Here is a 21190-nt window from a genome sequence, read left to right as displayed (position 1 = left end):
CGCTATCCAGTAAGAAACAGAAGAGAAGCATCATTCTTCCTACTCTGGACAAACTGTCAGTGGAGATCCTAAAGAGGGAGGTCCTTACTCCCAAGAAGAGGTTTTCATTGGCCGGGAAGAGGAAGGAGTCGCTGTCAATCAAGAGGCTGTCATTGGGTAACTCTAGGAAGGAGTCTGTGTCACTGAAGAGTCTCTCTCTGGGTAAGAGGAAGAAAGAGGTGAAGAAAGGAGAACTGAAGATATTCTCTCTGGTTAACATCAAGAAGGAATCACCACCACCACCACCCAAAAATATATTCTCTCTGGTTAACATCAAGAAGGAATCACCTCCTCCACCAACCAAAAATACACTACATGGCCAAAAGTATGTGGACACCTGCTCGTCAAACATCTCATTCCAAAATCATGGGCATTAATATGGAATTGGTCCCCGTTTGCAGCTATAACAGCCTCCACTCTTCTGGGAAGGCTTTCCACTAGATGTTGGAACATTGCTGCTGGGACTTGCTTCCATTCAGCCACAAGAGCATTAGTGAGATCGGGCGCTGATGTTGGGCGATTAGGCCTGTCTCGCAGTCGGCGTTCCAATTCATCCCAAAGGTGTTCGAAGGGGGTTGAGTTCAGGGCTCTGTGCAGGCCAGTCAAGTTCTTCCACACCGATCTCTAAACACCATTTCTGTATGGACCTCGCTTTGTTCACGGGGGCATTGTCATGCTGAAACAGGAAAGGGCCTTCCCCAAACTGTTGCCACAAAGTTGGAAGCACAGAATGGTCTAGAATGTCATTGTATGCTATAGCGTTAAGATTTCCCTTCACTGGAACTAAGGAGCCTGAACCATGAAAAACAGCCCCAGACCATTATTCCTCCTCCACCACCACCACCCAAAAATATATTTCCCAATTTAACATCAAGGAGTCAAATCCCAAAGATTATACCTGGCAAATGTTAATCCCTTAATTTAAACATGACCTAGGCCCTAGACAGACAGAGAGAGAGATAGATGGACAGACAGAGAGAGAGAGAGAGACAGACAGACAGATGGACAGACAGAGACAAACAGCTTCAGACAGACACACACACACACACACACACACACACACACACACAGCTTTGTAATACAAGCTAAGACACGCCTCTCTGCCTATTTGTTTGAATTTAGTTCTATCCAATCACCAAGCCTGTTAGAACAGAACCGTTGCCAGAGGTTATGAAACTTTGCGGTTAACAGGAAGGAGCCTACCCTACAACGCCCAGAGTAGACAGGACAACAAAACAACTTACATGCGGTACGTGTCGTCTTTTTAGGGATTCAAAGCTCTATATAACCGTTATATAGATATGTGTTACATCCTACCCAGTGTTGTACATTTGTCTTTTACCTTTTCTGTTTATGTGTTGAGTTTCAAAGAACTGTCTGCTTTGATACACGGTGTATCGCTCTTATCGTGGTCAGGTCGTTATTGTTAAAGAAAATGTGTAAACTGGGTAGTTCGAGCCCTGAATGCTGATTGGGTGAAAGCCATGGTATATGAGACCGTATACCACGGGTATGACAAAACACTTATTTTTACTGTTCTAATTATGTTGGTAACCATTTTACAATAGCAATAAGGCACCTCTGGGGTTTGTGGTATATCAGCCATATACCACACCCCCTTGGACCTTATTGCTTAAGTATACTCAATGACGTACCTGGTTAAATAAGAGCAAATAAAATACATTTACTACGGCATCGTTCTGTAAATCAACTAGTATCCTATGTATCCTACATGTATTCTACATGTTTTTTAAAATATTTATATTTTTACGTCATTTAGCAGACGCTCTTATCCAGAGCGACTTACAGTTAGTGCATACATTATTATTTTTTATTTATTTTCATACTGGCCCCCCGTGGGAATCGAACCCACAACCCTGGCGTTGCAAACGCCGTGCTCTACCAACTGAGCTACCTCCCTGCCGGCCATTCCCTCCCCTACCCTGGACGACGCTGGGCCAATTGTGCGCCGCCCCATTGGTCTCCCGGTTGCGGCCGGCTACAGCAGAGCCTGGATTCGAACCAGGATCTCTAGTGGATCAGCCTTAGACCACTGCGCCACTCGGGGGAAGCGCATGGCCTTATATATTGAATATCCCAATGATGAAGAGAGAGAGAAAGAAAAACAGACAGACTGATGGACAGAGAGAGACAGACTAACAGACAGACTGACTGACAGATAGACAGACTGACAGACAACAGACAGACTGACTGACTGACAGACTGACAGACAGACTAACAGACTGACAGTCAGAAAAATCAACTTCATTAATTAATTTATGCTTTAAATACAAAGTATATAAAACAGACAGACAGACTGATAGACTGACTGACAGAAAAATCAACATGTTTTTAAAAAGATTTATATATTTTATTTTTGAATATCCCTACTATGAAGAGAGAGAGAAAGAAACACATACAGACAGATGGATGGACAGAGAGACAGACCGACAGACAGACTGATAGAAAAATCAACTTTATTAATACATTTGTGCTTTAAATACAAAGTATATAAAACAGACAGACAGACACAGTTTTGTATTATAAACTAAGACACGCCTCTCTGACTATTCCTTTGAATTAATTTATATCCAGTCACCAAACCCTGTCAGTACAGAGATGATGAAACTTTGCGGTTAACTGCAAAGTTCAGGAAGTTAACATTGCCAATTTAGCGACTTTGTCGCTATATTTAGCGAGTATTCAGAGCAGAAGATGTTCACCACTCCGCGTCCAGACTGCAAATGAATCGCGCATGCGAGAAGCCGCCGCTGGCTGATCCCGCCCTTATTTTTTTGTGGTCCATTTAGATTGTTAATGTAGATTGTATACAAAAAAAATTCTCTCTCACGAAGTTATTCCTCTCTCCTACAGCGTCCATCACAATTACAAGCGCATGACCAATGATGCAAATTGAGTGGTGACGTCATTTAGCGACTTCTAGTGACTTTTAGGACAGCCAATAGCTACTTTACTTACTGAGGAGTTGGCAACACTGAGGAAGTATCCTCCTCTACAACGCCCAGAACATGAAACAGACCAAAGAAAGTAGGAGGAAGAAAGCACCATTGTAGACGGCACAACAAGACAACTTACATGCGGTAAGTGTCGTCTTTTTAGGGATTCAAAGCTCTATATAACCGTTATATAGATATGTGTTACATCCTACCGAGTGTTGTGCATTTGTCTTTTACGTTTTCTGTTTATGTGTTGAGTTTTAAAGAATTGTCTGCTTTGCTGCACGGTGTCTCGCTCTTATCGTGGTCAGGTTGTTATTGTTAAAGAAAATGTATACTCAATGGCGTACCTGGTTAAATAAAATAAATATACTAGGGAATCTTTCTGTAAGTCAACTATGTATCCTTTATGATGACCATTCTAGCCTTCTGTGGTTATGGCATAGGACTACAATACTGATACCGAATTGAGACTGTACTGAGGGCAAAAGGGGGTACAACTCAATATTAGGAAGGTGTTCTGAGGGCAAAAGGGGGTACAACTCAATATTAGGAAGGTGTTCTGAGGGCAAAAGGGGGTACAACTCAATATTAGGAAGGTGTTCTGAGGGCAAAAGGGGGTGCAACTCAATATTAGGAAGGTGTTCTGAGGGCAAAAGGGGGTGCAACTCAATATTAGGAAGGTGTTCTGGGGGCAAAAGGGGTGCAACTCAATATTAGGAAGGTGTTCTGAGGGCAAAAGGGGTGTAACTCAATATTAGGAAGGTGTTCTGAGGGCAAAAGGGGGTGCAACTCAATGTAAGGAAAGTGTTCAATGTATATTGTCTGTTCTCTCTTTGCTTCTGGTTCTCTCAGGGGGAGGAGACTGACTGTCTGATATCATGGATCAGACTCCTCAGTCCCTTGTTCCAGCCCAGGACTCTGGTCCGCTGTCCTCCATTACGGCTCAGCCTGCCCCACCACAGTCCTCCATTACGGCTCAGCCTGCCCCACCACAGTCCTCCATTACGGCTCAGCCTGCCCCACCACAGTCCTCCATTACAGCTCAGGGTGGTTCTGTTGTTGTTGCACCCCAACTTGTTGGCTGCAATCTCGGAGGTTCAGTTTATCAAAACATCAGTGTTACTATGCCTTCACATGGTGCTGGTAAGACAATTCTTTATTGTTATTTTTGTTATAATAGAAAATAATGCAAAAAAACAAAACAAATTATTACAGAAATGTTGATTAGTTAATATGCAGTGTCCCTGTCAAATAATACAATACAATTAAGCATATATTTTGTGTTCTGATAGGGTACGACAGTTGAACTAAGCTCATGAGGTATTTGTAAGTTGTATTCTTCAAGAATCAAATGGGTACACAGTATATCATTAATTTTAAAGTAAAAAAATGGATGTACCAGTTGTAGATTAACACACACACAGACTCATAAAAGTCTGAAAAAAATAAATAAGGCACGCCCATGCAGGAAATCGGACTTTGAAACCAGTAACTGAAATTATTGTGTTCGTTACGGTACTGAATACTGCAGATAAAAAAACAGAAGTAAAGATATTTTATGCATCCCACAACACTATCAATGTTCTTTCCTCATTAGATGAAGATCTGCAAAAAGTCAAGGGCAAACACAAGTCCAACATGAAGAAGAAGTTTGGGAGCATCTTTGAGGGGCTTGGAAAACGGGGAAACCCAACATTGCTGGACAATATTTACACCGAGCTCTACATCACAACTGGGGAGAGTGAAGGGGTTAATAAAGAGCATGAGGTATGGCAGATTGAAGATACGGCTCGGACCAAAGCATTTCAAGACCATGCAATCAACTGCAATGACATCTTTAAATCTTTAGACCCTAAGACAGAGGAACATAATGACAAATCCCAATCCAAACAAGCGGTACCCGTCAGAACTGTGCTGACAAAGGGAATCGCTGGCATTGGAAAAACGGTCTCAGTGCAGAAGTTCATCCTTGACTGGGCAGAAGGAATAGCCAATCGGGATGTAGATTTTGTCTTCGCACTTCCATTCAGGGACTTGAATTTCATCAAAGATGACTACAATCTCTTGGAGCTCCTGAGTGACTTCCACCCTGAACTAACAGATATCAAGGATGCAAAGAAGGTGGTCGACTGCAAAGTCGTGTTCATCTTGGATGGTCTGGATGAAAGCCAACTTCCACTGGATTTCCATAACAACAAGAGGTTGTCTAATGTAACCAAGACAACATCAGTGGACGTGCTGCTGACAAACCTCATCAAGGGGAATCTGCTTCCTTCTGCTCTCCTCTGGATAACCTCCCGACCAGCAGCAGTTGATAAGATACCCTCCGACTGTTTTGACCGTGTAACAGAAGTTCGGGGATTCAACGACCCACAGAAAGAAGAATACTTCAAGAAGAGATTCAGTGATGATGATGAACCTGTCCAGCAAAATCATCTCACACATAAAGACATCGAGGAGTCTCTTCATCATGTGCCACATTCCAGTCTTCTGTTGGATTACTGCCATGGTTCTTGGGAAAATGTTGAGTGAAAATGACCATGGAAAAGTCCCTAAAACTCTGACTGAGATGTACATTCGTTTCCTTCTCACTCTGACAAGCATGAAGAACAAGAAATATAATGGGAAAAACGAACCAGATCCTCGTATTCTGTCAGAGTCTGACGTACAGATAATTCTGAAGCTTGGAAAACTAGCCTTCCAAAACTTGGAAAAGAGCAATCTGGTGTTTTCTGAAGACGATCTGAGAGGGTGTGGCATTGATGTCAAAGAAGGCTTCTTGCTCTCAGGGATGTGCACAGAGATCTTCAGAGAGGAGGACCCAATGTTTAGAGCAAACAAGTACAGCTTTGTGCATCTCAGCATTCAGGAGTTCTTCGCTGCACTCTATGTTGCCTAACTCTTTGTCAGTGAAAATGTCAACCCCGTTTGCATCAAGAGAGAACAGGCTACCAAGATCGAATTACGGGTATTTTGGAGAAGGTGATGACTTCAGTGAGGACGAAGATTACAGGCCACAACCCAGAGGTTCTCAGCAGCAGCAGAAAACACTGCATGACTTGCAGAGGAGTGCGGTGGATGAAGCTTTGAAGAGCAAGACCGGTCATCTAGACCTCTTCCTAGACAAAGAGAGTATCCAGAATACCATCCAATACATCAAAGACAAGCTCTCAGACGAAAAACAAAGACAATATCCCTCCCCAGAGAGGTGCATCAATCTCTTCCACTGTTTGATTGAGTTGAACGATACCTCATTTGTAAATGAAATTCAAAGGTTCTTGACATCAAAAAACCCTGCTGAGAAGAACCTGACGCCTGCACAGTGCTCGGCGATGGCATACGTACTCTTGATGTCAGAGGAAGTGTTGGACAAACTGGACGTGAGAGAGTACAACACGTCAGATGAGGGGCGTGAGAGGCTGGTCCCTGCTGTTCGATGCTGCCGAAAGGCTATGTGAGTTGAAGTGTTGATATGTACAGTATGTCACTGTATGTCTTACAGCCATTTAATTAGTCCTATACTACATCCACATCTCCCATAATAAACGTCTCTCCTCTGTAGACTAGCGGACTGCCGCCTTACAACGAGTTGCTGTGAAACGGTGGCATCTGCACTACAGCTGCCCGACTCCCAGCTGAGAGAGCTGGACCTCAGCGGCAACGCCCTGTTGGACCTGAAGTCCCTCTCTGTTGGACTGAGGAGTCCCAACTGCCGACTGGAGTCACTTAACCTTAGCCATATCAACATGGGAAGATCGGGACCAGAGCTTCTAAAGGCTGTGCTGATGGGTGCTCACAGCCAGCCACTTGTGTTGAGGTGAGTGCTATGCCTGGAACAACACACAGCAGAACACTTTTCAACAGTCAGTAACCTTCAAAATCTACTCTGGCAAAGAAAACAAGCAATAAATATAATGATAAACAACTTTAAATGACGGTGGTATGCATGTTGGCAAGTTTGAACAATTCAATCATTTTTTTGGGGTTGTTTCACACAGACTCACCAGTTGTGATCTCAAAGATGACGTTTGTGAAACCGTTGCCTCGGCTCTCCAGGCAGCTGGCTCATGTCTGACAGAGCTGGATCTCAGCTACAACAAACTGACAGACACAGGGGTGAAGCAGATCTCCAGTGGTCTTATGAGTCCACACTGTAACCTGAAGATACTGAGGTGAGTAATGAACATGTTTAAAGGGGAAGGTCAGGATCAATAGAAGGGAAATGCCTGCAATTTTCAAAATTGTCAAATCAACTCCATATGTGGTTTGACATTAGGTGATTTGTTCATTTATGTAAAAACATTGCACACATGCCCCTATCACTTACCATTGATTGTTAGCTAGCTTCTTAGTCCAGGATTTGGCTTAATGTGTCTTGAAACTGGCCCTATAGGTTAATGTATTCTTGATTAATGACAGCTCCCCTTTACATTTAGTTAATACATTTTTTTCATGTTGGACAGACTGACTGGTTGTGGGGTTACAGAGGAGTCCTGTGGAAGTTTGTCCTCTGCTATAGCAGTCTCTCAGCTCGAGGAACTACGTCTGGGCTGCATCAAACTGGGCGACTCTGGAGTAAAGCTGCTGTCTGCTGGACTGATGGATCCACACTGTCAGATACAGACTCTGGGGTGAGAAATAAACCGTTATGTTTAATCTTCCACATGTTACAGTAGAAGAAACCTTTTATTACCGCATTGTTAAAACTATACCGTAACAATGGAAACACTAAGAGAACGTAGCGTTAAATTCTCTCCCTTTTTCCCTCCCAAGGCTAAGGGAGTGTAATCTCTCCAGACGTTCCTGTGTCTCCCTGGCTCCTGTCCTGTGGTCATACTCAGTACTGAGAGAGCTGGACCTGAGAGACAACAGCCTGTGGTACTCTGGAATGAGGCTCCTCTCTGCTGGACTGAGGAACCCCAACTGTGCCTTACAGACTCTTAGGTAGATTACACATTTGATATTGTGAAAGCATACTGTAAACTTCAGAAAACAGTCAAATAGGAATGATTGAACTAGTGAACTGCACTGCACTTAAATGGAATTTAAACGTTTTAACTTAAAAAATATATACTCTAGCAGTTGTTCATTGTTTTATGCTGTCTCTTCTCTCTGTAGGCTTTCTGGTTGTCTAGTCACAGAGAAAGGCTGTACGTTTCTTGCCTCTGCTCTGGAGTCAAATCCCTCCCACCTGAAAGAACTGGACCTGAGCTTCAATCACCCAGGAGACTCCGGAGTGAAGCTGCTCTCTGCTAGACTGGAGGATCCACACTGTAGACTGGAGAAACTCAGGTAAAAGGAAATTTAGTTGATTTGACTTTTGCTTCTGTTAACACCTCATTGCTCAATGGGCTTTCAAGACTCTAGTTTATATAGTGAAATCATCAAGGTAATCTCCACTGTAATCAGGTTCAATAGGCCCTACATGACTCTTTCTTTGTCCCACAGTTTGGACCATGGTGGAGAGTCCAGAATCAAACCAGGCCTGAGGAAATGTGAGTCATCAAACTACATTTAGGAAAAGAAAGCTGGCTTTTTAAGCACCTAAACTTTTATAAGCAAATTGTGAAAATAACATAAAACACATGTTTCTGTTTTTCTGCCTTGTCTTGCTACAGATGCCTGCCAGCTCAAGCTGAACGATATGTCAGCAGATAGTGACCTGACTCTGTCCGAGGACAACACGAGGGTGGTGAGGAGAACACAGGTTAACCGATATCCTTATTTGGATTTCTCTGATTCAGATGACTCAGATCGGACAAAAAAGTTGGATAAGTGGGCCAAAGTACGCTGCAGGGAGCCCCTGTCTGATGGTCGTTTCTACTGGCAGGTTGAATGGACTGGCTGGGTTGACATTGGGGTGACAAATACATCCAGATCGGTTACTGAGAAGAAGAGGTCTTGGGGGCTTTTCTGCTGCAATGAACAGTACACATTTATTCATAATATCAGGATCTCAGTTGTGCCAGTACCCAGGCCGGACACAAAGTGTATAGGAGTGTATCTGGACTTTCCGGCCGGCGCTCTGTCCTTTTACAGCGTCTCCTCTGGTACACTGACCCACCTGTACACATTCCACACCACGTTCACTGAGCCCCTTTACCCTAGTTCAAAATCATGTGTGATGAGAGGGAGATATTTGGCTCAGTTAAAATCCAAACTCTGTGAATGAAAGCAGCCATCACCAGAGTAACTGACAGACACATTTTTAATTTAATTTTATTTCTGTAAATAGATTTAGTCTGTTTTTTGGGGGGAGATTTTAATTGAACTTTATTGATATCCAGGTGGGAAATCGAAATGGTATAGTCACACATGTCTCTGTCTGATATCAAGTGATGAAGATGACATCCACCTGTCTCATCAAACACATCATCACTCAGTGATGACATCAACCTGTCTCATCACAAATACACCTTCACTCAGAGAGATGACATCCACCTGTCTCATCACAAATACACCTTCACTCAGAGAGATGACATTTACATTTTAGTCATTTAGCAGACGCTCTTATCCAGAGCGACTTACAGTTAGCACATACATTATTTTATCGAACCCACAACCCTGGCGTTGCAAACGCCATGCTCTACCAACTGAGCTACATCCCCTGCCGGCCATTCCCTCCCCTACCCTGGACGACGCTGGGCCAATTGTGCGCCGCCCCATGGGTCTCCCGGTTGCGGCCGGCTACGACAGAGCCTGGATTCGAACCAGGATCTCTAGTGGCACACTAGACCACTGCGCCACTCGGCAGGTGACATCCACCTGTCTCATCACAAATACACCTTCACTCAGAGAGATGACATCCACCTGTCTCATCACAAATACACCTTCACTTAGAGAGAGGACAATGATGTTTTGATTAGAAAATGTTAGGTAATAAACGTAATAAATATTTACCATTCACACATCATTCAGCTTTGGGTGGAAATGGTCTTTGGAAGTTGTTTGTTTATATTTTTATTATTGTATTATTGTTGTTGTTATAGTTATGTTTGATTATTAATATGTTTTTAATGATTAATTTGTGTAAAAGGGGGGGGGGAGATACTACAGAGTGATAGAGGAAAGAGAGAGAGCAAGGGAGGGAGGAGGGGGAGAAAGGGAGAGTGATAGAGGAAAGAGCGTGGGAGGGGGAGAAAGGGAGAGTGAAAGAGGGAGGAGGGGGAGAAAGGGAGAGTGATAGAGGAAAGAGCAAGGGAGGGAGGAGGGGGAGAAAGGGAGAGTGATAGAGGGAAGAGCGTGGGAGGGGGGAGAAAGGGAGAGTGATAGAGGGAAGAGCGAGGGAGGGAGGAGGGGGAGAAAGGGAGAGTGATAGAGGGAAGAGCGAGGGAGGGAGGAGGGGGAGAAAGGGAGAGTGAGAGAGGAAAGAGCGTGGGAGGGAGGAGGGGGAGAAAGGGAGAGTGATAGAGGGAAGAGCGTGGGAGGGGGAGAAAGGGAGAGTGATAGAGGAAAGAGCGAGGGAGGAGGGGGAGAAAGGGAGAGTGATAGAGGGAAGAGCGTGGGAGGAGGGGGAGAAAGGGAGAGTGATAGAGGAAAGAGCGTGGGAGGGAGGAGGGGGAGAAAGGGAGAGTGATATAGGGAAGAGCGAGGGAGGGAGGAGGGGGAGAAAGGGAGAGTGATAGAGGGAAGAGCGAGGGAGGGAGGAGGGGGAGAAAGGGAGAGTGATAGAGGAAAGAGCGTGGGAGGGGGAGAAAGGGAGAGTGATAGAGGGAAGAGCGTGGGAGGGAGGAGGGGGAGAAAGGGAGAGTGATAGAGGGAAGAGCGAGGGAGGGAGGAGGGGAGAAAGGGAGAGTGATAGAGGGAAGAGCGAGGGAGGGAGGAGGGGGAGAAAGGGAGAGTGAGAGAGGAAAGAGTGTGGGAGGGAGGAGGGGGAGAAAGGGAGAGTGATAGAGGGAAGAGCGAGGGAGGGAGGAGGGGAGAAAGGGAGAGTGATAGAGGGAAGAGCGAGGGAGGGAGGAGGGGAGAAAGGGAGAGTGATAGAGGGAAGAGTGTGGGAGGGAGGAGGGGGAGAAAGGGAGAGTGATAGAGGGAAGAGCGAGGGAGGGAGGAGGGGAGAAAGGGAGAGTGATAGAGGGAAGAGCGAGGGAGGGAGGAGGGGAGAAAGGGAGAGTGATAGAGGGAAGAGCGAGGGAGGAGGGGTGGATGATACTTTAGAGCAGGGGTGGGCAAACTTTGTCTCAGATAAAAATAAAAGTTGTTCGATTTGTCTCATCAAAATCAATTTGAGGGACGGAAAAAAGGGCATTTATTTGAAAATATAAAATCTATATAATATATATATAAAATATAAAGCTCCGTTATACTTTCTATCTAGCATCTAGTTGAAGACGTTCAAGAATGGCCTGGAGTGTTTTCCTCCTCCTCTTCCTACCCTATCCTCCTCTTCCTCCCCTATCCTCCTCCTCCTATTCCCCTATCCTCCTCCTCCCCTATCCTCCTCCTCCTCTTTCCTCCTCCCCTTCCCTCCTCTTCCTCCCCTATCCTCCTCCTCCCCTATCCTCCTCCTCCTCTGTCCTCCTCCCCTTCCCTCCTCCTCCTCCTCCTCCCCTATCCTCCTCCTCCTCCCCTATCCTCCTCTGGTTTATGTGAATGTGTGTGGGTTTTGTGTGAGTGTCAGTGTAGTGTGTGAGTGAGTGTGTATATAGTCTGCATACACAGTATAGTCCAGTCAGTGTGTATATAGTGTGTATATATAGTCAAGTGTGTGTATATATAGTCTAGTGAGTGTATATATAGTCTAGTGAGTGTGTATATAGTGTGTATATATAGTCAAGTGTGTGTGTATATAGTGTGCATATAGTCAAGTGAGTGTGTATATAGTGTGTATATATAGTCTAGTGAGTATGTATATAACAAAGTACAGTGGGGAAAAAAAGTGTTTAGTCAGCCACCAATTGTGCAAGTTCTCCCACTTAAAAAGATGAGAGAGGCCTGTAATTTTCATCATAGGTACACATCAACTATGACAGACAAATTGAGGAAAAAAAATCCAGAAAATCCCATTGTAGGATTTTTAATGAATTTATTTGCAAATTATGGTGGAAAATAAGTATTTGGTCACCTACAAACAAGCAAGATTTCTGGCTCTCACAGACCTGTAACTTCTTCTTTCAGAGGATCCTCTGTCCTCCACTCGTTACCTGTATTAATGGCACCTGTTTGAACTTGTTATCAGAAAAAAATACACCTGTCCACAACCTCAAACAGTCACACTCCAAACTTCACAATGGCCAAGACCAAAGAGCTGTCAAAGGACACCAAAAACAAAATTGTAGACCTGCACCAGGCTGGGAAGACTGAATCTGCAATAGGTAAGAAGCTTGGTTTGAAGAAATCAACTGTGGGAGCAATTATTAGGAAATGGAAGACATACAAGACCACTGATAATCTCCCTCGATCTGGGGCTCCACGCAAGATCTCACCCCGTGGGGTCAAAATGATCACAAGAACGGTGAGCAAAAATCCCAGAACCACACGGGGGGACCTAGTGAATGACCTGCAGAGAGCTGGGACCAAAGTAACAAAGCCAACCATCAGTAACACACTACGCCGCCAGGGACTCAAATCCTGCAGTGCGAGACGTGTCCCCCTGCTTAAGCCAGTACATGTCCAGGCCCGTCTGAAGTGCATTTGGATGATCCAGAAGAGGATTGGGAGAATGTCATATGGTCAGATGAAACCAAAATATAACTTTTTGGTAAAAACTCAACTCGTCATGTTTGGAGGACAAAGAATGCTGAGTTGCATCCAAAGAACACCATACCTACTGTGAAGCATGGGGGTGGAAACATCATGCTTTGGGGCTGTTTTTCTGCAAAGGGACCAGGACGACTGATCCGTGTAAAGGAAAGAATGAATGGGGCCATGTATCGTGAGATTTTGAGTGAAACCCTCCTTCCATCAGCAAGGGCATTGAAGATGAAACGTGGCTGGGTCTTTCAGCATGACAATGATCCCAAACACACCGCCCGGGCAACGAAGGAATGGCTTCGTAAGAAGCATTTCAAGGTCCTGGAGTGGCCTAGCCAGTCTCCAGATCTCAACCCCATAGAAAATCTTTGGAGGGAGTTGAAAGTCTGTGTTGCCCAGCGACAGCCCCAAAACATCACTGCTCTAGAGGAGATCTGCATGGAGGAATGGGACAAAATACCAGCAACAGTGTGTGAAAACCTTGTGAAGACTTACAGAAAACGTTTGACCTGTGTCATTGCCAACAAAGGGTATATAACAAAGTATTGAGAAACTTTTGTTATTGACCAAATACTTATTTTCCACCATCATATGCCAATAAATTCATAAAAAATCCTACAATGTGATTTTCTGGATTTTTTTTCCTCATTTTGTCTGTCATAGTTGACGTGTACCTATGATGAAAATTACAGGCCTCTCTCATCTTTTTAAGTGGGAGAACTTGCACAATTGGTGGCTGACTAAATACTTTTTTTCCCCACTGTATTGAGAAACGTTTGTTATTGACCAAATACTTATTTTCCACCATAATTTGCAAAAAAATTCATAAAAAATCCTACAATGTGATTTTCTGGAGAAGAAAATTCTCAATTTGTCTGTCATAGTTGACGTGTACCTATGATGAAAATTACAGGCCTCTCTCATCTTTTTAAGTGGGAGAACTTGCACAATTGGTGGCTGACTAAATACTTTTTTCCCCCACTGTATATAGTGTGTATATATAGTCTAGTGAGTGTGTATATAGTGTGTATATAGTGTGTATATATAGTATGTATATATAGTCAAGTGTGTGTATATATAGTCTAGTGAGTGTGTATATAGTGTGTATATATAGTCTAATGAGAGTGTATGTAGTGTGTATATATAGTGAGTGTGCATAGAGTCAATGCAAGATAGGGTCAGTGGGTAACCATTTAATTAACTATTTAGCAGTCTTCTGGCTATTTAGCAGTCTTCTGGCTTGGGGGTAGAAGCTGTCGGACAGGCTCATAGAGCCGATGCTCCGCTACAGTTTGCCGGACGGTAGCAGAGTGAACAGTCTATGGCTTGTATATTGACTGGTGTTGCTAAGCCTTCAGTAACTCCAAATTAATTATTAACCTTAAAAGGGGGTGCCAAGGCTATATTATCGCATTTGACCTTTGATATTGCGACACTACAATTTATGAGTTGGCATTGGCAGGTGTTGCAAGAAAGCATAGACATTCAAACCTGCCTACAAATGAGGTCATGAGGGAAGTGAACATTTAATCAGAGACAAAGAACACTTTCATCAGACAACGAAAACTTAGGCTGAGTGTGGTGAGTGTCTTTAGATTAAGTCTCTTTTCAATTATATGAGCCTCCGTTAATGTTGTCAACCCAACTCTTCATGTTCTAATGTCGCTGCACTCCAGCTTGTTGGCTGCAATGGTGAGGGATCCAGTTAACATTAATATCACTATGAGTTCACATGGCGCTGGTGAGAAACTTTATTTCTCCGTTTATTATTTTACGACCGAAGATCATAAAGATATTTACGAAGATAATAGAGGGTATTTCTTTTTTTTTTATTAAGAGCTTGACTGTTTCCTGTCTCTCTCCAGAGACAAGTCATCCAGCTATTGGTGAGTCACACAGAAATGTGCACATTCTCAAAAATGATTTTCAGTGAACCAAACCTCTGTACTTATTTGAGATGAACAGATACAGCTCTACTGAAATAAGACAGAATGTGAATCCCCATTATAGTTGAATTTTTGTCTGCGTTTTGCGCCATTTAAAACACAGCAGTGACGTAAACTTGATCCTATTTAAAGTGAATATGCAAACATCATGAATTGACCTTGCAAATCTTCTCATTATTAGGCTATTTAGCACCGTCTACATTGGGTGTAGGTTAAGTACTGTACCAAACAACCCATGATGAGTCAACCTGCATGAAGAACACATGGTTTCGTTTAGGCAATTTCATTCCTTTGACATTTGGCAATGTGAACACAACCAGACCAAATGGAAAAAAAATACAATGTAACAAATAATCAAACTCTGATTAGAACTATAGAAAACTAACTTTGTGTGAAAAGTGACATATTACAGACACTAGAACGGCAAACTGGGACTAACAAACTACTCAATATCTCTCCTGTTCTCCTGATTAGAAGTAGGCCTGAGAGGAGTGAAAAACAACCTCAAGTCCAACATGAGGAAGAAGTCTGGGAACATCTTTGAGGGCATTGCAAAACGTGGAGATCCAACGTTGCTCAACAAGATCTACCCAGAGCTCTACATCACAGAGAGTGAAGGGGAGAACAGAGAGCACGAGGTTTTGAAGATGGACGATACGGCTCGGACCAAAGCATTTCAAGACCATGCAATCAACTGCAATGACGTCTTCAAATCCATATTCCAACAAGAGGCATCCGTCAGAACTCTGCTGACGAAGGGTATCGCTGGCATCGGAAAATCAGTCTCGGTGCAGAAGTTCATCCTTGACTGGGCAGAAGGACGAGCCAATCAGGATGTAGATTTCGTCTTCACCCTTCCATTCAGGGATTTGAATCGAAACAAAGACGACCAGTACAGTCTGTTGGAGCTGCTGAGTGACTTCCACCCTGAACTTTCAGATATGGAAGACACAAAGAAGGTGGTCGACTGCAAAGTCGTGTTCATCTTGGATGGTCTGGATGAGAGCCAACTTCCACTGGATTTCCATAACAACAAGAGGTTGTCTAATGTAACCAAGACAACATCAGTGGACGTGCTGCTGACAAACCTCATCAAGGGGAATCTGCTTCCTTCTGCTCTCCTCTGGATAACCTCCCGACCAGCAGCAGTTGATAAGATACCCTCCGACTGTTTTGACCGTGTAACAGAAGTTCGGGGATTCAACGACCCACTGAAAGAAGAATACTTCAAGAAGAGATTCAGTGATGATGAGAACCTGTCCAGCAAAATCATCTCACACATAAAGACATCGAGGAGTCTCTTCATCATGTGCCACATTCCGGTCTTCTGTTGGATTACTGCCATGGTTCTTGGGAACATGTTGAGAGGATCCTGTTCTGAAGAAGTCCCTAAAACTCTGACTGAGATGTACATTTGTTTCCTACTCACTCTGACAAACCTGGAGAACAAGAAGCATGGGAAAAATGAAACAGACCTTCGGAAACTGTCAGAGTCTGACGTACAGATCATTTTGAAACTTGGAAAACTAGCCTCCCATAACCTGTTAAAGAGCAATCTGGTGTTTTCTGAAGAAGATTTGAGAGAGTGTGATATTGATATCAATGAAGCCTTTTTGGGCTCAGGGATGTGCACAGAGATCTTCAGAGAGGAGGACCCAATGTTTAGAGTGAAGTTGTATAGCTTTGTGCATCTCAGCATTCAGGAGTTCTTCGCAGCACTCTATGTTTCCCATTGTCATGCCAATGGTTTGCCATGTATTTCACCATGGGTTTCACTATATTTCGGAAAGCTGGATACATTGCATGACTTACACAGGTGTGCAGTGGATAAAGCGTTCCACAACAAGAACGGCCACCTGGACCTCTTCCTCCGCTTCCTTCTGGGCATCTCACTGGAGTCCAATCAGATCCTCTTGAAATGCCTACAGCTCCAGACAGAGGGAGACAAAGAGAGTATCCAGAATACCATCCAATACATCAAGGTCAAGTTATCGACTGAATGGTTTGTTTCCTCAGAGAGGTGTATCAATCTCCTCTACTGTTTGATTGAGCTGAAGGACAACTCCCTGGTGAATGAAATTCTAAAGTTCCTGACCTCCCAAAGTCTCTCCAAGATTGAGCTGACACCTGCTCAGTGCTCGGCGCTGGCGTACATGCTGTTGATGTCAGAGGAGGTGCTGGATGAATTTGACACGAGAAAATACAACACGTCAAGTCAGGGCCGTAGCAGACTCCTCCCAATAGTTAGATACTGCAGGAAGGCTATGTAAGTTCAGATGATAGTGAATTTACATTTACGTCATTTAGCAGACGCTCTTATCCAGAGCGACTTACAGGAGCAATTAGGGTTAAGTGCCTTGCTTAAGGGTACAGATAGATTTTTCACCTAGTCGGCTCGGGGAATAGAAACAGCGACCTTTCGGTTACTGGCACAACGCTCTTACCCACTAAGCTACCTGCCTCCATTTACTTTCCTAAGATTGGTAGATTACCGTAGTCACTTACGACTATTAGTATAATTTACACTTTTTTTTATGTCCTTTATAAGCCCTTTGTTTTCCCCTCTTAAGGCTAGTGGCCTGCTATTTCACAGACGACTGCGCTGAAATTTTGGCATCAGCTATCCAAATGCCTGGCTCACACCTGAGAGAACTCAGCATAATCTACAGCCAGCTGGAGAACCAGAAGCCCTTCATAGACGCGCTGGCAAGTCCCAACAACAGACTAGAGTCACTAGACATCAGTCATATCCAAGGGTTTTCAACAACTGAGCTGGAGGTGCTAACTGCTGCACTGAATCAATCTTACAGTCAGCTGCACACACTAAGGTGAGCAATTATTAGTAAACAAAACAAAAAAAAGAGCAAACCAAGAAAAAGCTTCTTAGTAAAGTGGAAGAAAAATAGAAACGGAAGCCGTTTGTGACATGAATGGATGGATCTACAGCTTCTTCTTCTGCTGGCAACTAGCAATGCAACAACGGCACCTAAGGGATGTTAGGGGACGGAACAGGGGAAGTCAGCCAAGTGTTTAGCTGTTTGAAGTCAATTTAAAAGACTCTTCTGTAAACTTGTTTACTACGATTACACTCCTTAAGAGAGACTAAAGCATGTAAGTCCACAAAGTGTAGAAGGATGATCCACTTTGTTGTAATCCATAGGTTTCCTGGGTGTTGGCTCGACGAGAGCTGCGGTGAAATTGTGGCTTCAGCTCTGGCGTCAGAGAACAGCCATCTGAGAGAGCTGGACCTCAGCGACAACAAACTGACAGACACCGGGGTGGAGGGGATCTCCACTGGGCTTATGAGTCCACACTGTGAACTGAAGATACTGAGGTGCGATATTTACGACAACAAGTGTTTCGAATCGTGTCAATCCATACAGCCCCTTTTAATTCCATATTCTCTCACGCCAGACTTGTCCGTTGTGAGGTCACTTCCTATGGAAGTTTGTCCCCTGCTCTAGCAGCCTCCCAGTTGGAGGAACTGCATCTGAGCTGCAACACCCTGGGCGACATGGGACTGAAGCTGCTCTCTGCTGGACTGGAGGATCCACACTGTCAGATACAGAAACATGGGTGAGAAATGATGATGCTGTAAAAAAAAAAAAAAAAAAAAAAAATGTAAAGTGTGGTATACATACATACAGTTTTATTTAACATTCTATATTTCTGTGCACAGGTATTTGGATAAAACCAAATTCAAATTTCAATCTCTCTCTCTCTCTCTCTCTCTCTCTCTCTCTGTTTCTCCTGCTATCTCTCTCATTCATCTCTTAGACTGAGGCAGTGTAATCTATCAGAGTTATCCTGTGAGTCCCTGTCCTCTGTCCTGTGTTCAAACTCAACCCTGATAGAGCTGGACCTGAGAGACAACGACTTGGGGGATTCAGGAGTGGAGCGACTCTCTGCTGCACTGGGGGACCCTCGCTGTGCCTTGCAGGTTTTGGGGTGAGAGGCTCACATATTGATGTAAGCAAACCCTTTTGAATTGAGTATGGCACCCTAACTCATTCCAACTGTTCTCTGCAGGCTGTCTGGTTGTCTGGTCACAGAGGAAGGCTGTGCTTCTCTGGATTCAGCTCTGAGGTCAAACCCCTCCCACCTGAGAGAACTGGACCTGAGCTACAATCACCCAGGAGACTCTGGAGTGAAGCTGCTCTCTGCTAGACTGGAGGATCCACACTGTAGACTGGATAAACTCAAGTTAGTGTAATATGTTATGTGTACACTATTTAGTTACTTTAATATTCCTTTAATATTCCTCTGCATATTATGATTATTTCTTGACATGAACTATTTCTATTAAAACAATACAGTGTGGACTTGTGTGGAGAGTGCAGGATCAAACCAGGCCTGAGGAAATGTGAGTCTGACTGATGTGTAATATGATATACAGGGTTTCTTCAGTTTGACATTTCCTTTAAAACAATGAGAAAGTACCGTCAGCTAAACAGAAAAACATTTAACTTTCTTATTTCCCTGGCTCCTCATTGTGCATGTGTGTTTTCTACAGATTCCAGTGAGCTCACCCTGGACCCAGATTCTGCACACATTGACCTGAGGCTGTCTGAGGATAGGAGGACAGTGTTGTGGAGAGAGGACAATGCTAACAGTCAAAGTAGTGCTAGCATAGGAAACGAAGCTAACAATGCTAACAGTGGGGATGGTGCTAGCATAGGAAACGAAGCTAACAATGCTAACAGTGGGGACGGTGTTAGCATAGGAAACGAAGCTACCAGAGGGGAAGAATCAAATAAATGGATTGATCCATCAATTTGTACAAGATCCCTGTCTGTGCATTGTACCAAGGGTTTATCTACTGGACGTTTCTACTGGCAGGTGGAGGCCACAGGATGGTTTGATATTGGGGTTATTATCAACGAAAACAATAGTATCTACAATATGTATGACCTCGTGGTAATATGTATGACCTTTATGGTATAATGATGTCATGCCATAGTGTTGTGAGGACAGAGGAAGAGTTAAGAAATGAGAGGTTTGGGGCCATAAAGTCTTCATTCCATTATGTCAAGGTAGATTGGCAAAAACCCCCTTGGTTTGTGCTGTGGTGGAGACCTCTGTGGGCTATACTCGGCCTTGTCTCAGGATTGTAAGTTGGTGGTTGAGGATATCCCTCTAGTGGTGCGGGGGCTGTGCTTTGGCAGAGTGGGTGGGGTTATATCCTTCCTGTTTGGCCCTGTCCGGGGGTTTCTTCGGATGGGGCCACAGTGTCTCCGGACCGCTCCTGTCTCAGCCTCCAGTATTTATGCTGCAGTAGTTTATGTGTCGGGGGGCTGGGGTTAGTTGGTTATACCTGGAGTACTTCTCCTGTCTTATCCAGTGTCCTGTGTGAATTTAAGTATGCTCTCTCTAATTCTCTCGTTCTCTCTTTCTCTCTGAGAACCTGAGCCCTAGGACCATACGTCAGGACTACCGGGCATGATGACACCTTGCTGTCCCCAGTCCGCCTGGCCTTGCTGCTATTCCAGTTTCAACTGTTCTGCCTGCGGTTACGAAACCCCTACCTGTCCCAGACCTGCTGTTTTCAACTCTTAATGATCGGCTATGAAAAGCCAACTGAGAGACCTGAGCCCTAGGACCATACGTCGGGACTATGAAAAGCCAACTGAGATTTATTCCTGATTATTATTTGACCATGCTTGTCACTTATGAACATTTTTGAACATCTTGGCATGGTTCTGTTATAATCTCCACCCGGCACAGCCAGAAGAGGACTGGCCACCCCTCATAGCCTGGTTCCTCTCTAGGTTTCTTCCTAGGTTTTCGCCTTTCTAGGGAGTTTTTCCTAGCCACCGTGCTTCTACACCTGCATTACTAGCTGTTTGGGGTTTTAGGCTGGGTTTCTGTACAGCACTTCGAGATATTAGCTGATGTAAGAAGGGCTATATAAAATAAAATTGATTGATTGATTGATTGGTTTAGGATAGCATGAGTGATGTTTAGTATACTGACTTGGGGTAAAAAGTGATGAACATCAAAGACAGGGAGTGCCCATGGAGACTTGCCAAATGTATGTGAAAGGAATGAGAACCAAAAGGCTATATAAGATATAGGGTCTTCTTTGTCTAGTTAGTTCAACTGACGAAGGGCAAAGCCATGTCCGTTTGTTAGATGAACCCACAAGCTCGTGATTCTATAAATGCTTGGTATGAAATCTCCACAGAATGTCTAAGAATATCCTTGCATCCTTGATTCTTTGATACCTGAGAAACTCATCATAACAACCTGGAATAGTATAAAAGTAATCCTTCTACCCCCCCCCCCCCCCCCCCCCCACCCACCCCATAAAAATAAAAATAAAAAGTGGTTGTCCCACTTGCTATCCCAAGTTGAATGCACCAATTTGTAAATCGCTCTGGATAAGAGTGTCTGCTAAATGACGTAGATGTAAATGTAAATGTTGCCTGTAGTTTTATAATTTATTTTAAAATAGCTGTATGGGATTTTTAAAGTACTACGTGGCCCTGCACCTGAATACATGTCTGACATGCTTTTAAGATACTGTATCTGCCCGGTCGGTCACTCAGATCC

General features: G+C 43.9%; 2 protein-coding genes and 1 pseudogene across 3 annotated transcripts; all 3 read left to right on the top strand.

Moving 5' to 3' along the window:
• Positions 1 to 3877: 3877 nt before the first annotated feature.
• LOC311114662 (NACHT, LRR and PYD domains-containing protein 3-like) lies at positions 3878 to 9167 on the top strand (annotated as a pseudogene). Its single transcript has 9 exons — positions 3878 to 4142; positions 4597 to 6453; positions 6562 to 6816; positions 6998 to 7171; positions 7463 to 7630; positions 7773 to 7943; positions 8118 to 8291; positions 8448 to 8494; positions 8618 to 9167. The product of its transcript is annotated as an NACHT, LRR and PYD domains-containing protein 3-like (transcript).
• Positions 9168 to 15153: 5986 nt separating this feature from the next.
• Positions 15154 to 16908, top strand: LOC311114661 (NLR family CARD domain-containing protein 3-like; the record flags this gene model as incomplete). The annotated part of the gene is made up of 1 exon (XM_084189902.1): positions 15154 to 16908. The coding sequence occupies one exon, from the start codon at positions 15154 to 15156 to the stop codon at positions 16906 to 16908; it is 1755 nt and encodes a 584-aa protein (XP_084046028.1).
• Positions 16909 to 18152: 1244 nt separating this feature from the next.
• LOC311114660 (NACHT, LRR and PYD domains-containing protein 3-like) lies at positions 18153 to 19753 on the top strand (the record flags this gene model as incomplete). Its single annotated transcript, XM_084189901.1, has 5 exons — positions 18153 to 18214; positions 18416 to 18586; positions 18668 to 18841; positions 18955 to 19001; positions 19152 to 19753. The coding sequence occupies 5 exons, from the start codon at positions 18153 to 18155 to the stop codon at positions 19580 to 19582; spliced, it is 885 nt and encodes a 294-aa protein (XP_084046027.1). The 3' UTR covers positions 19583 to 19753.
• Positions 19754 to 21190: the final 1437 nt, after the last annotated feature.

The sequence above is a fragment of the Coregonus lavaretus genome (genome assembly GCF_964263955.1).
Source record: "Coregonus lavaretus genome assembly, contig: HAP1_SCAFFOLD_1937, whole genome shotgun sequence".
Taxonomy (NCBI): domain Eukaryota; kingdom Metazoa; phylum Chordata; class Actinopteri; order Salmoniformes; family Salmonidae; genus Coregonus; species Coregonus lavaretus.
This window is presented reverse-complemented; position numbering and strand designations above follow the sequence as displayed.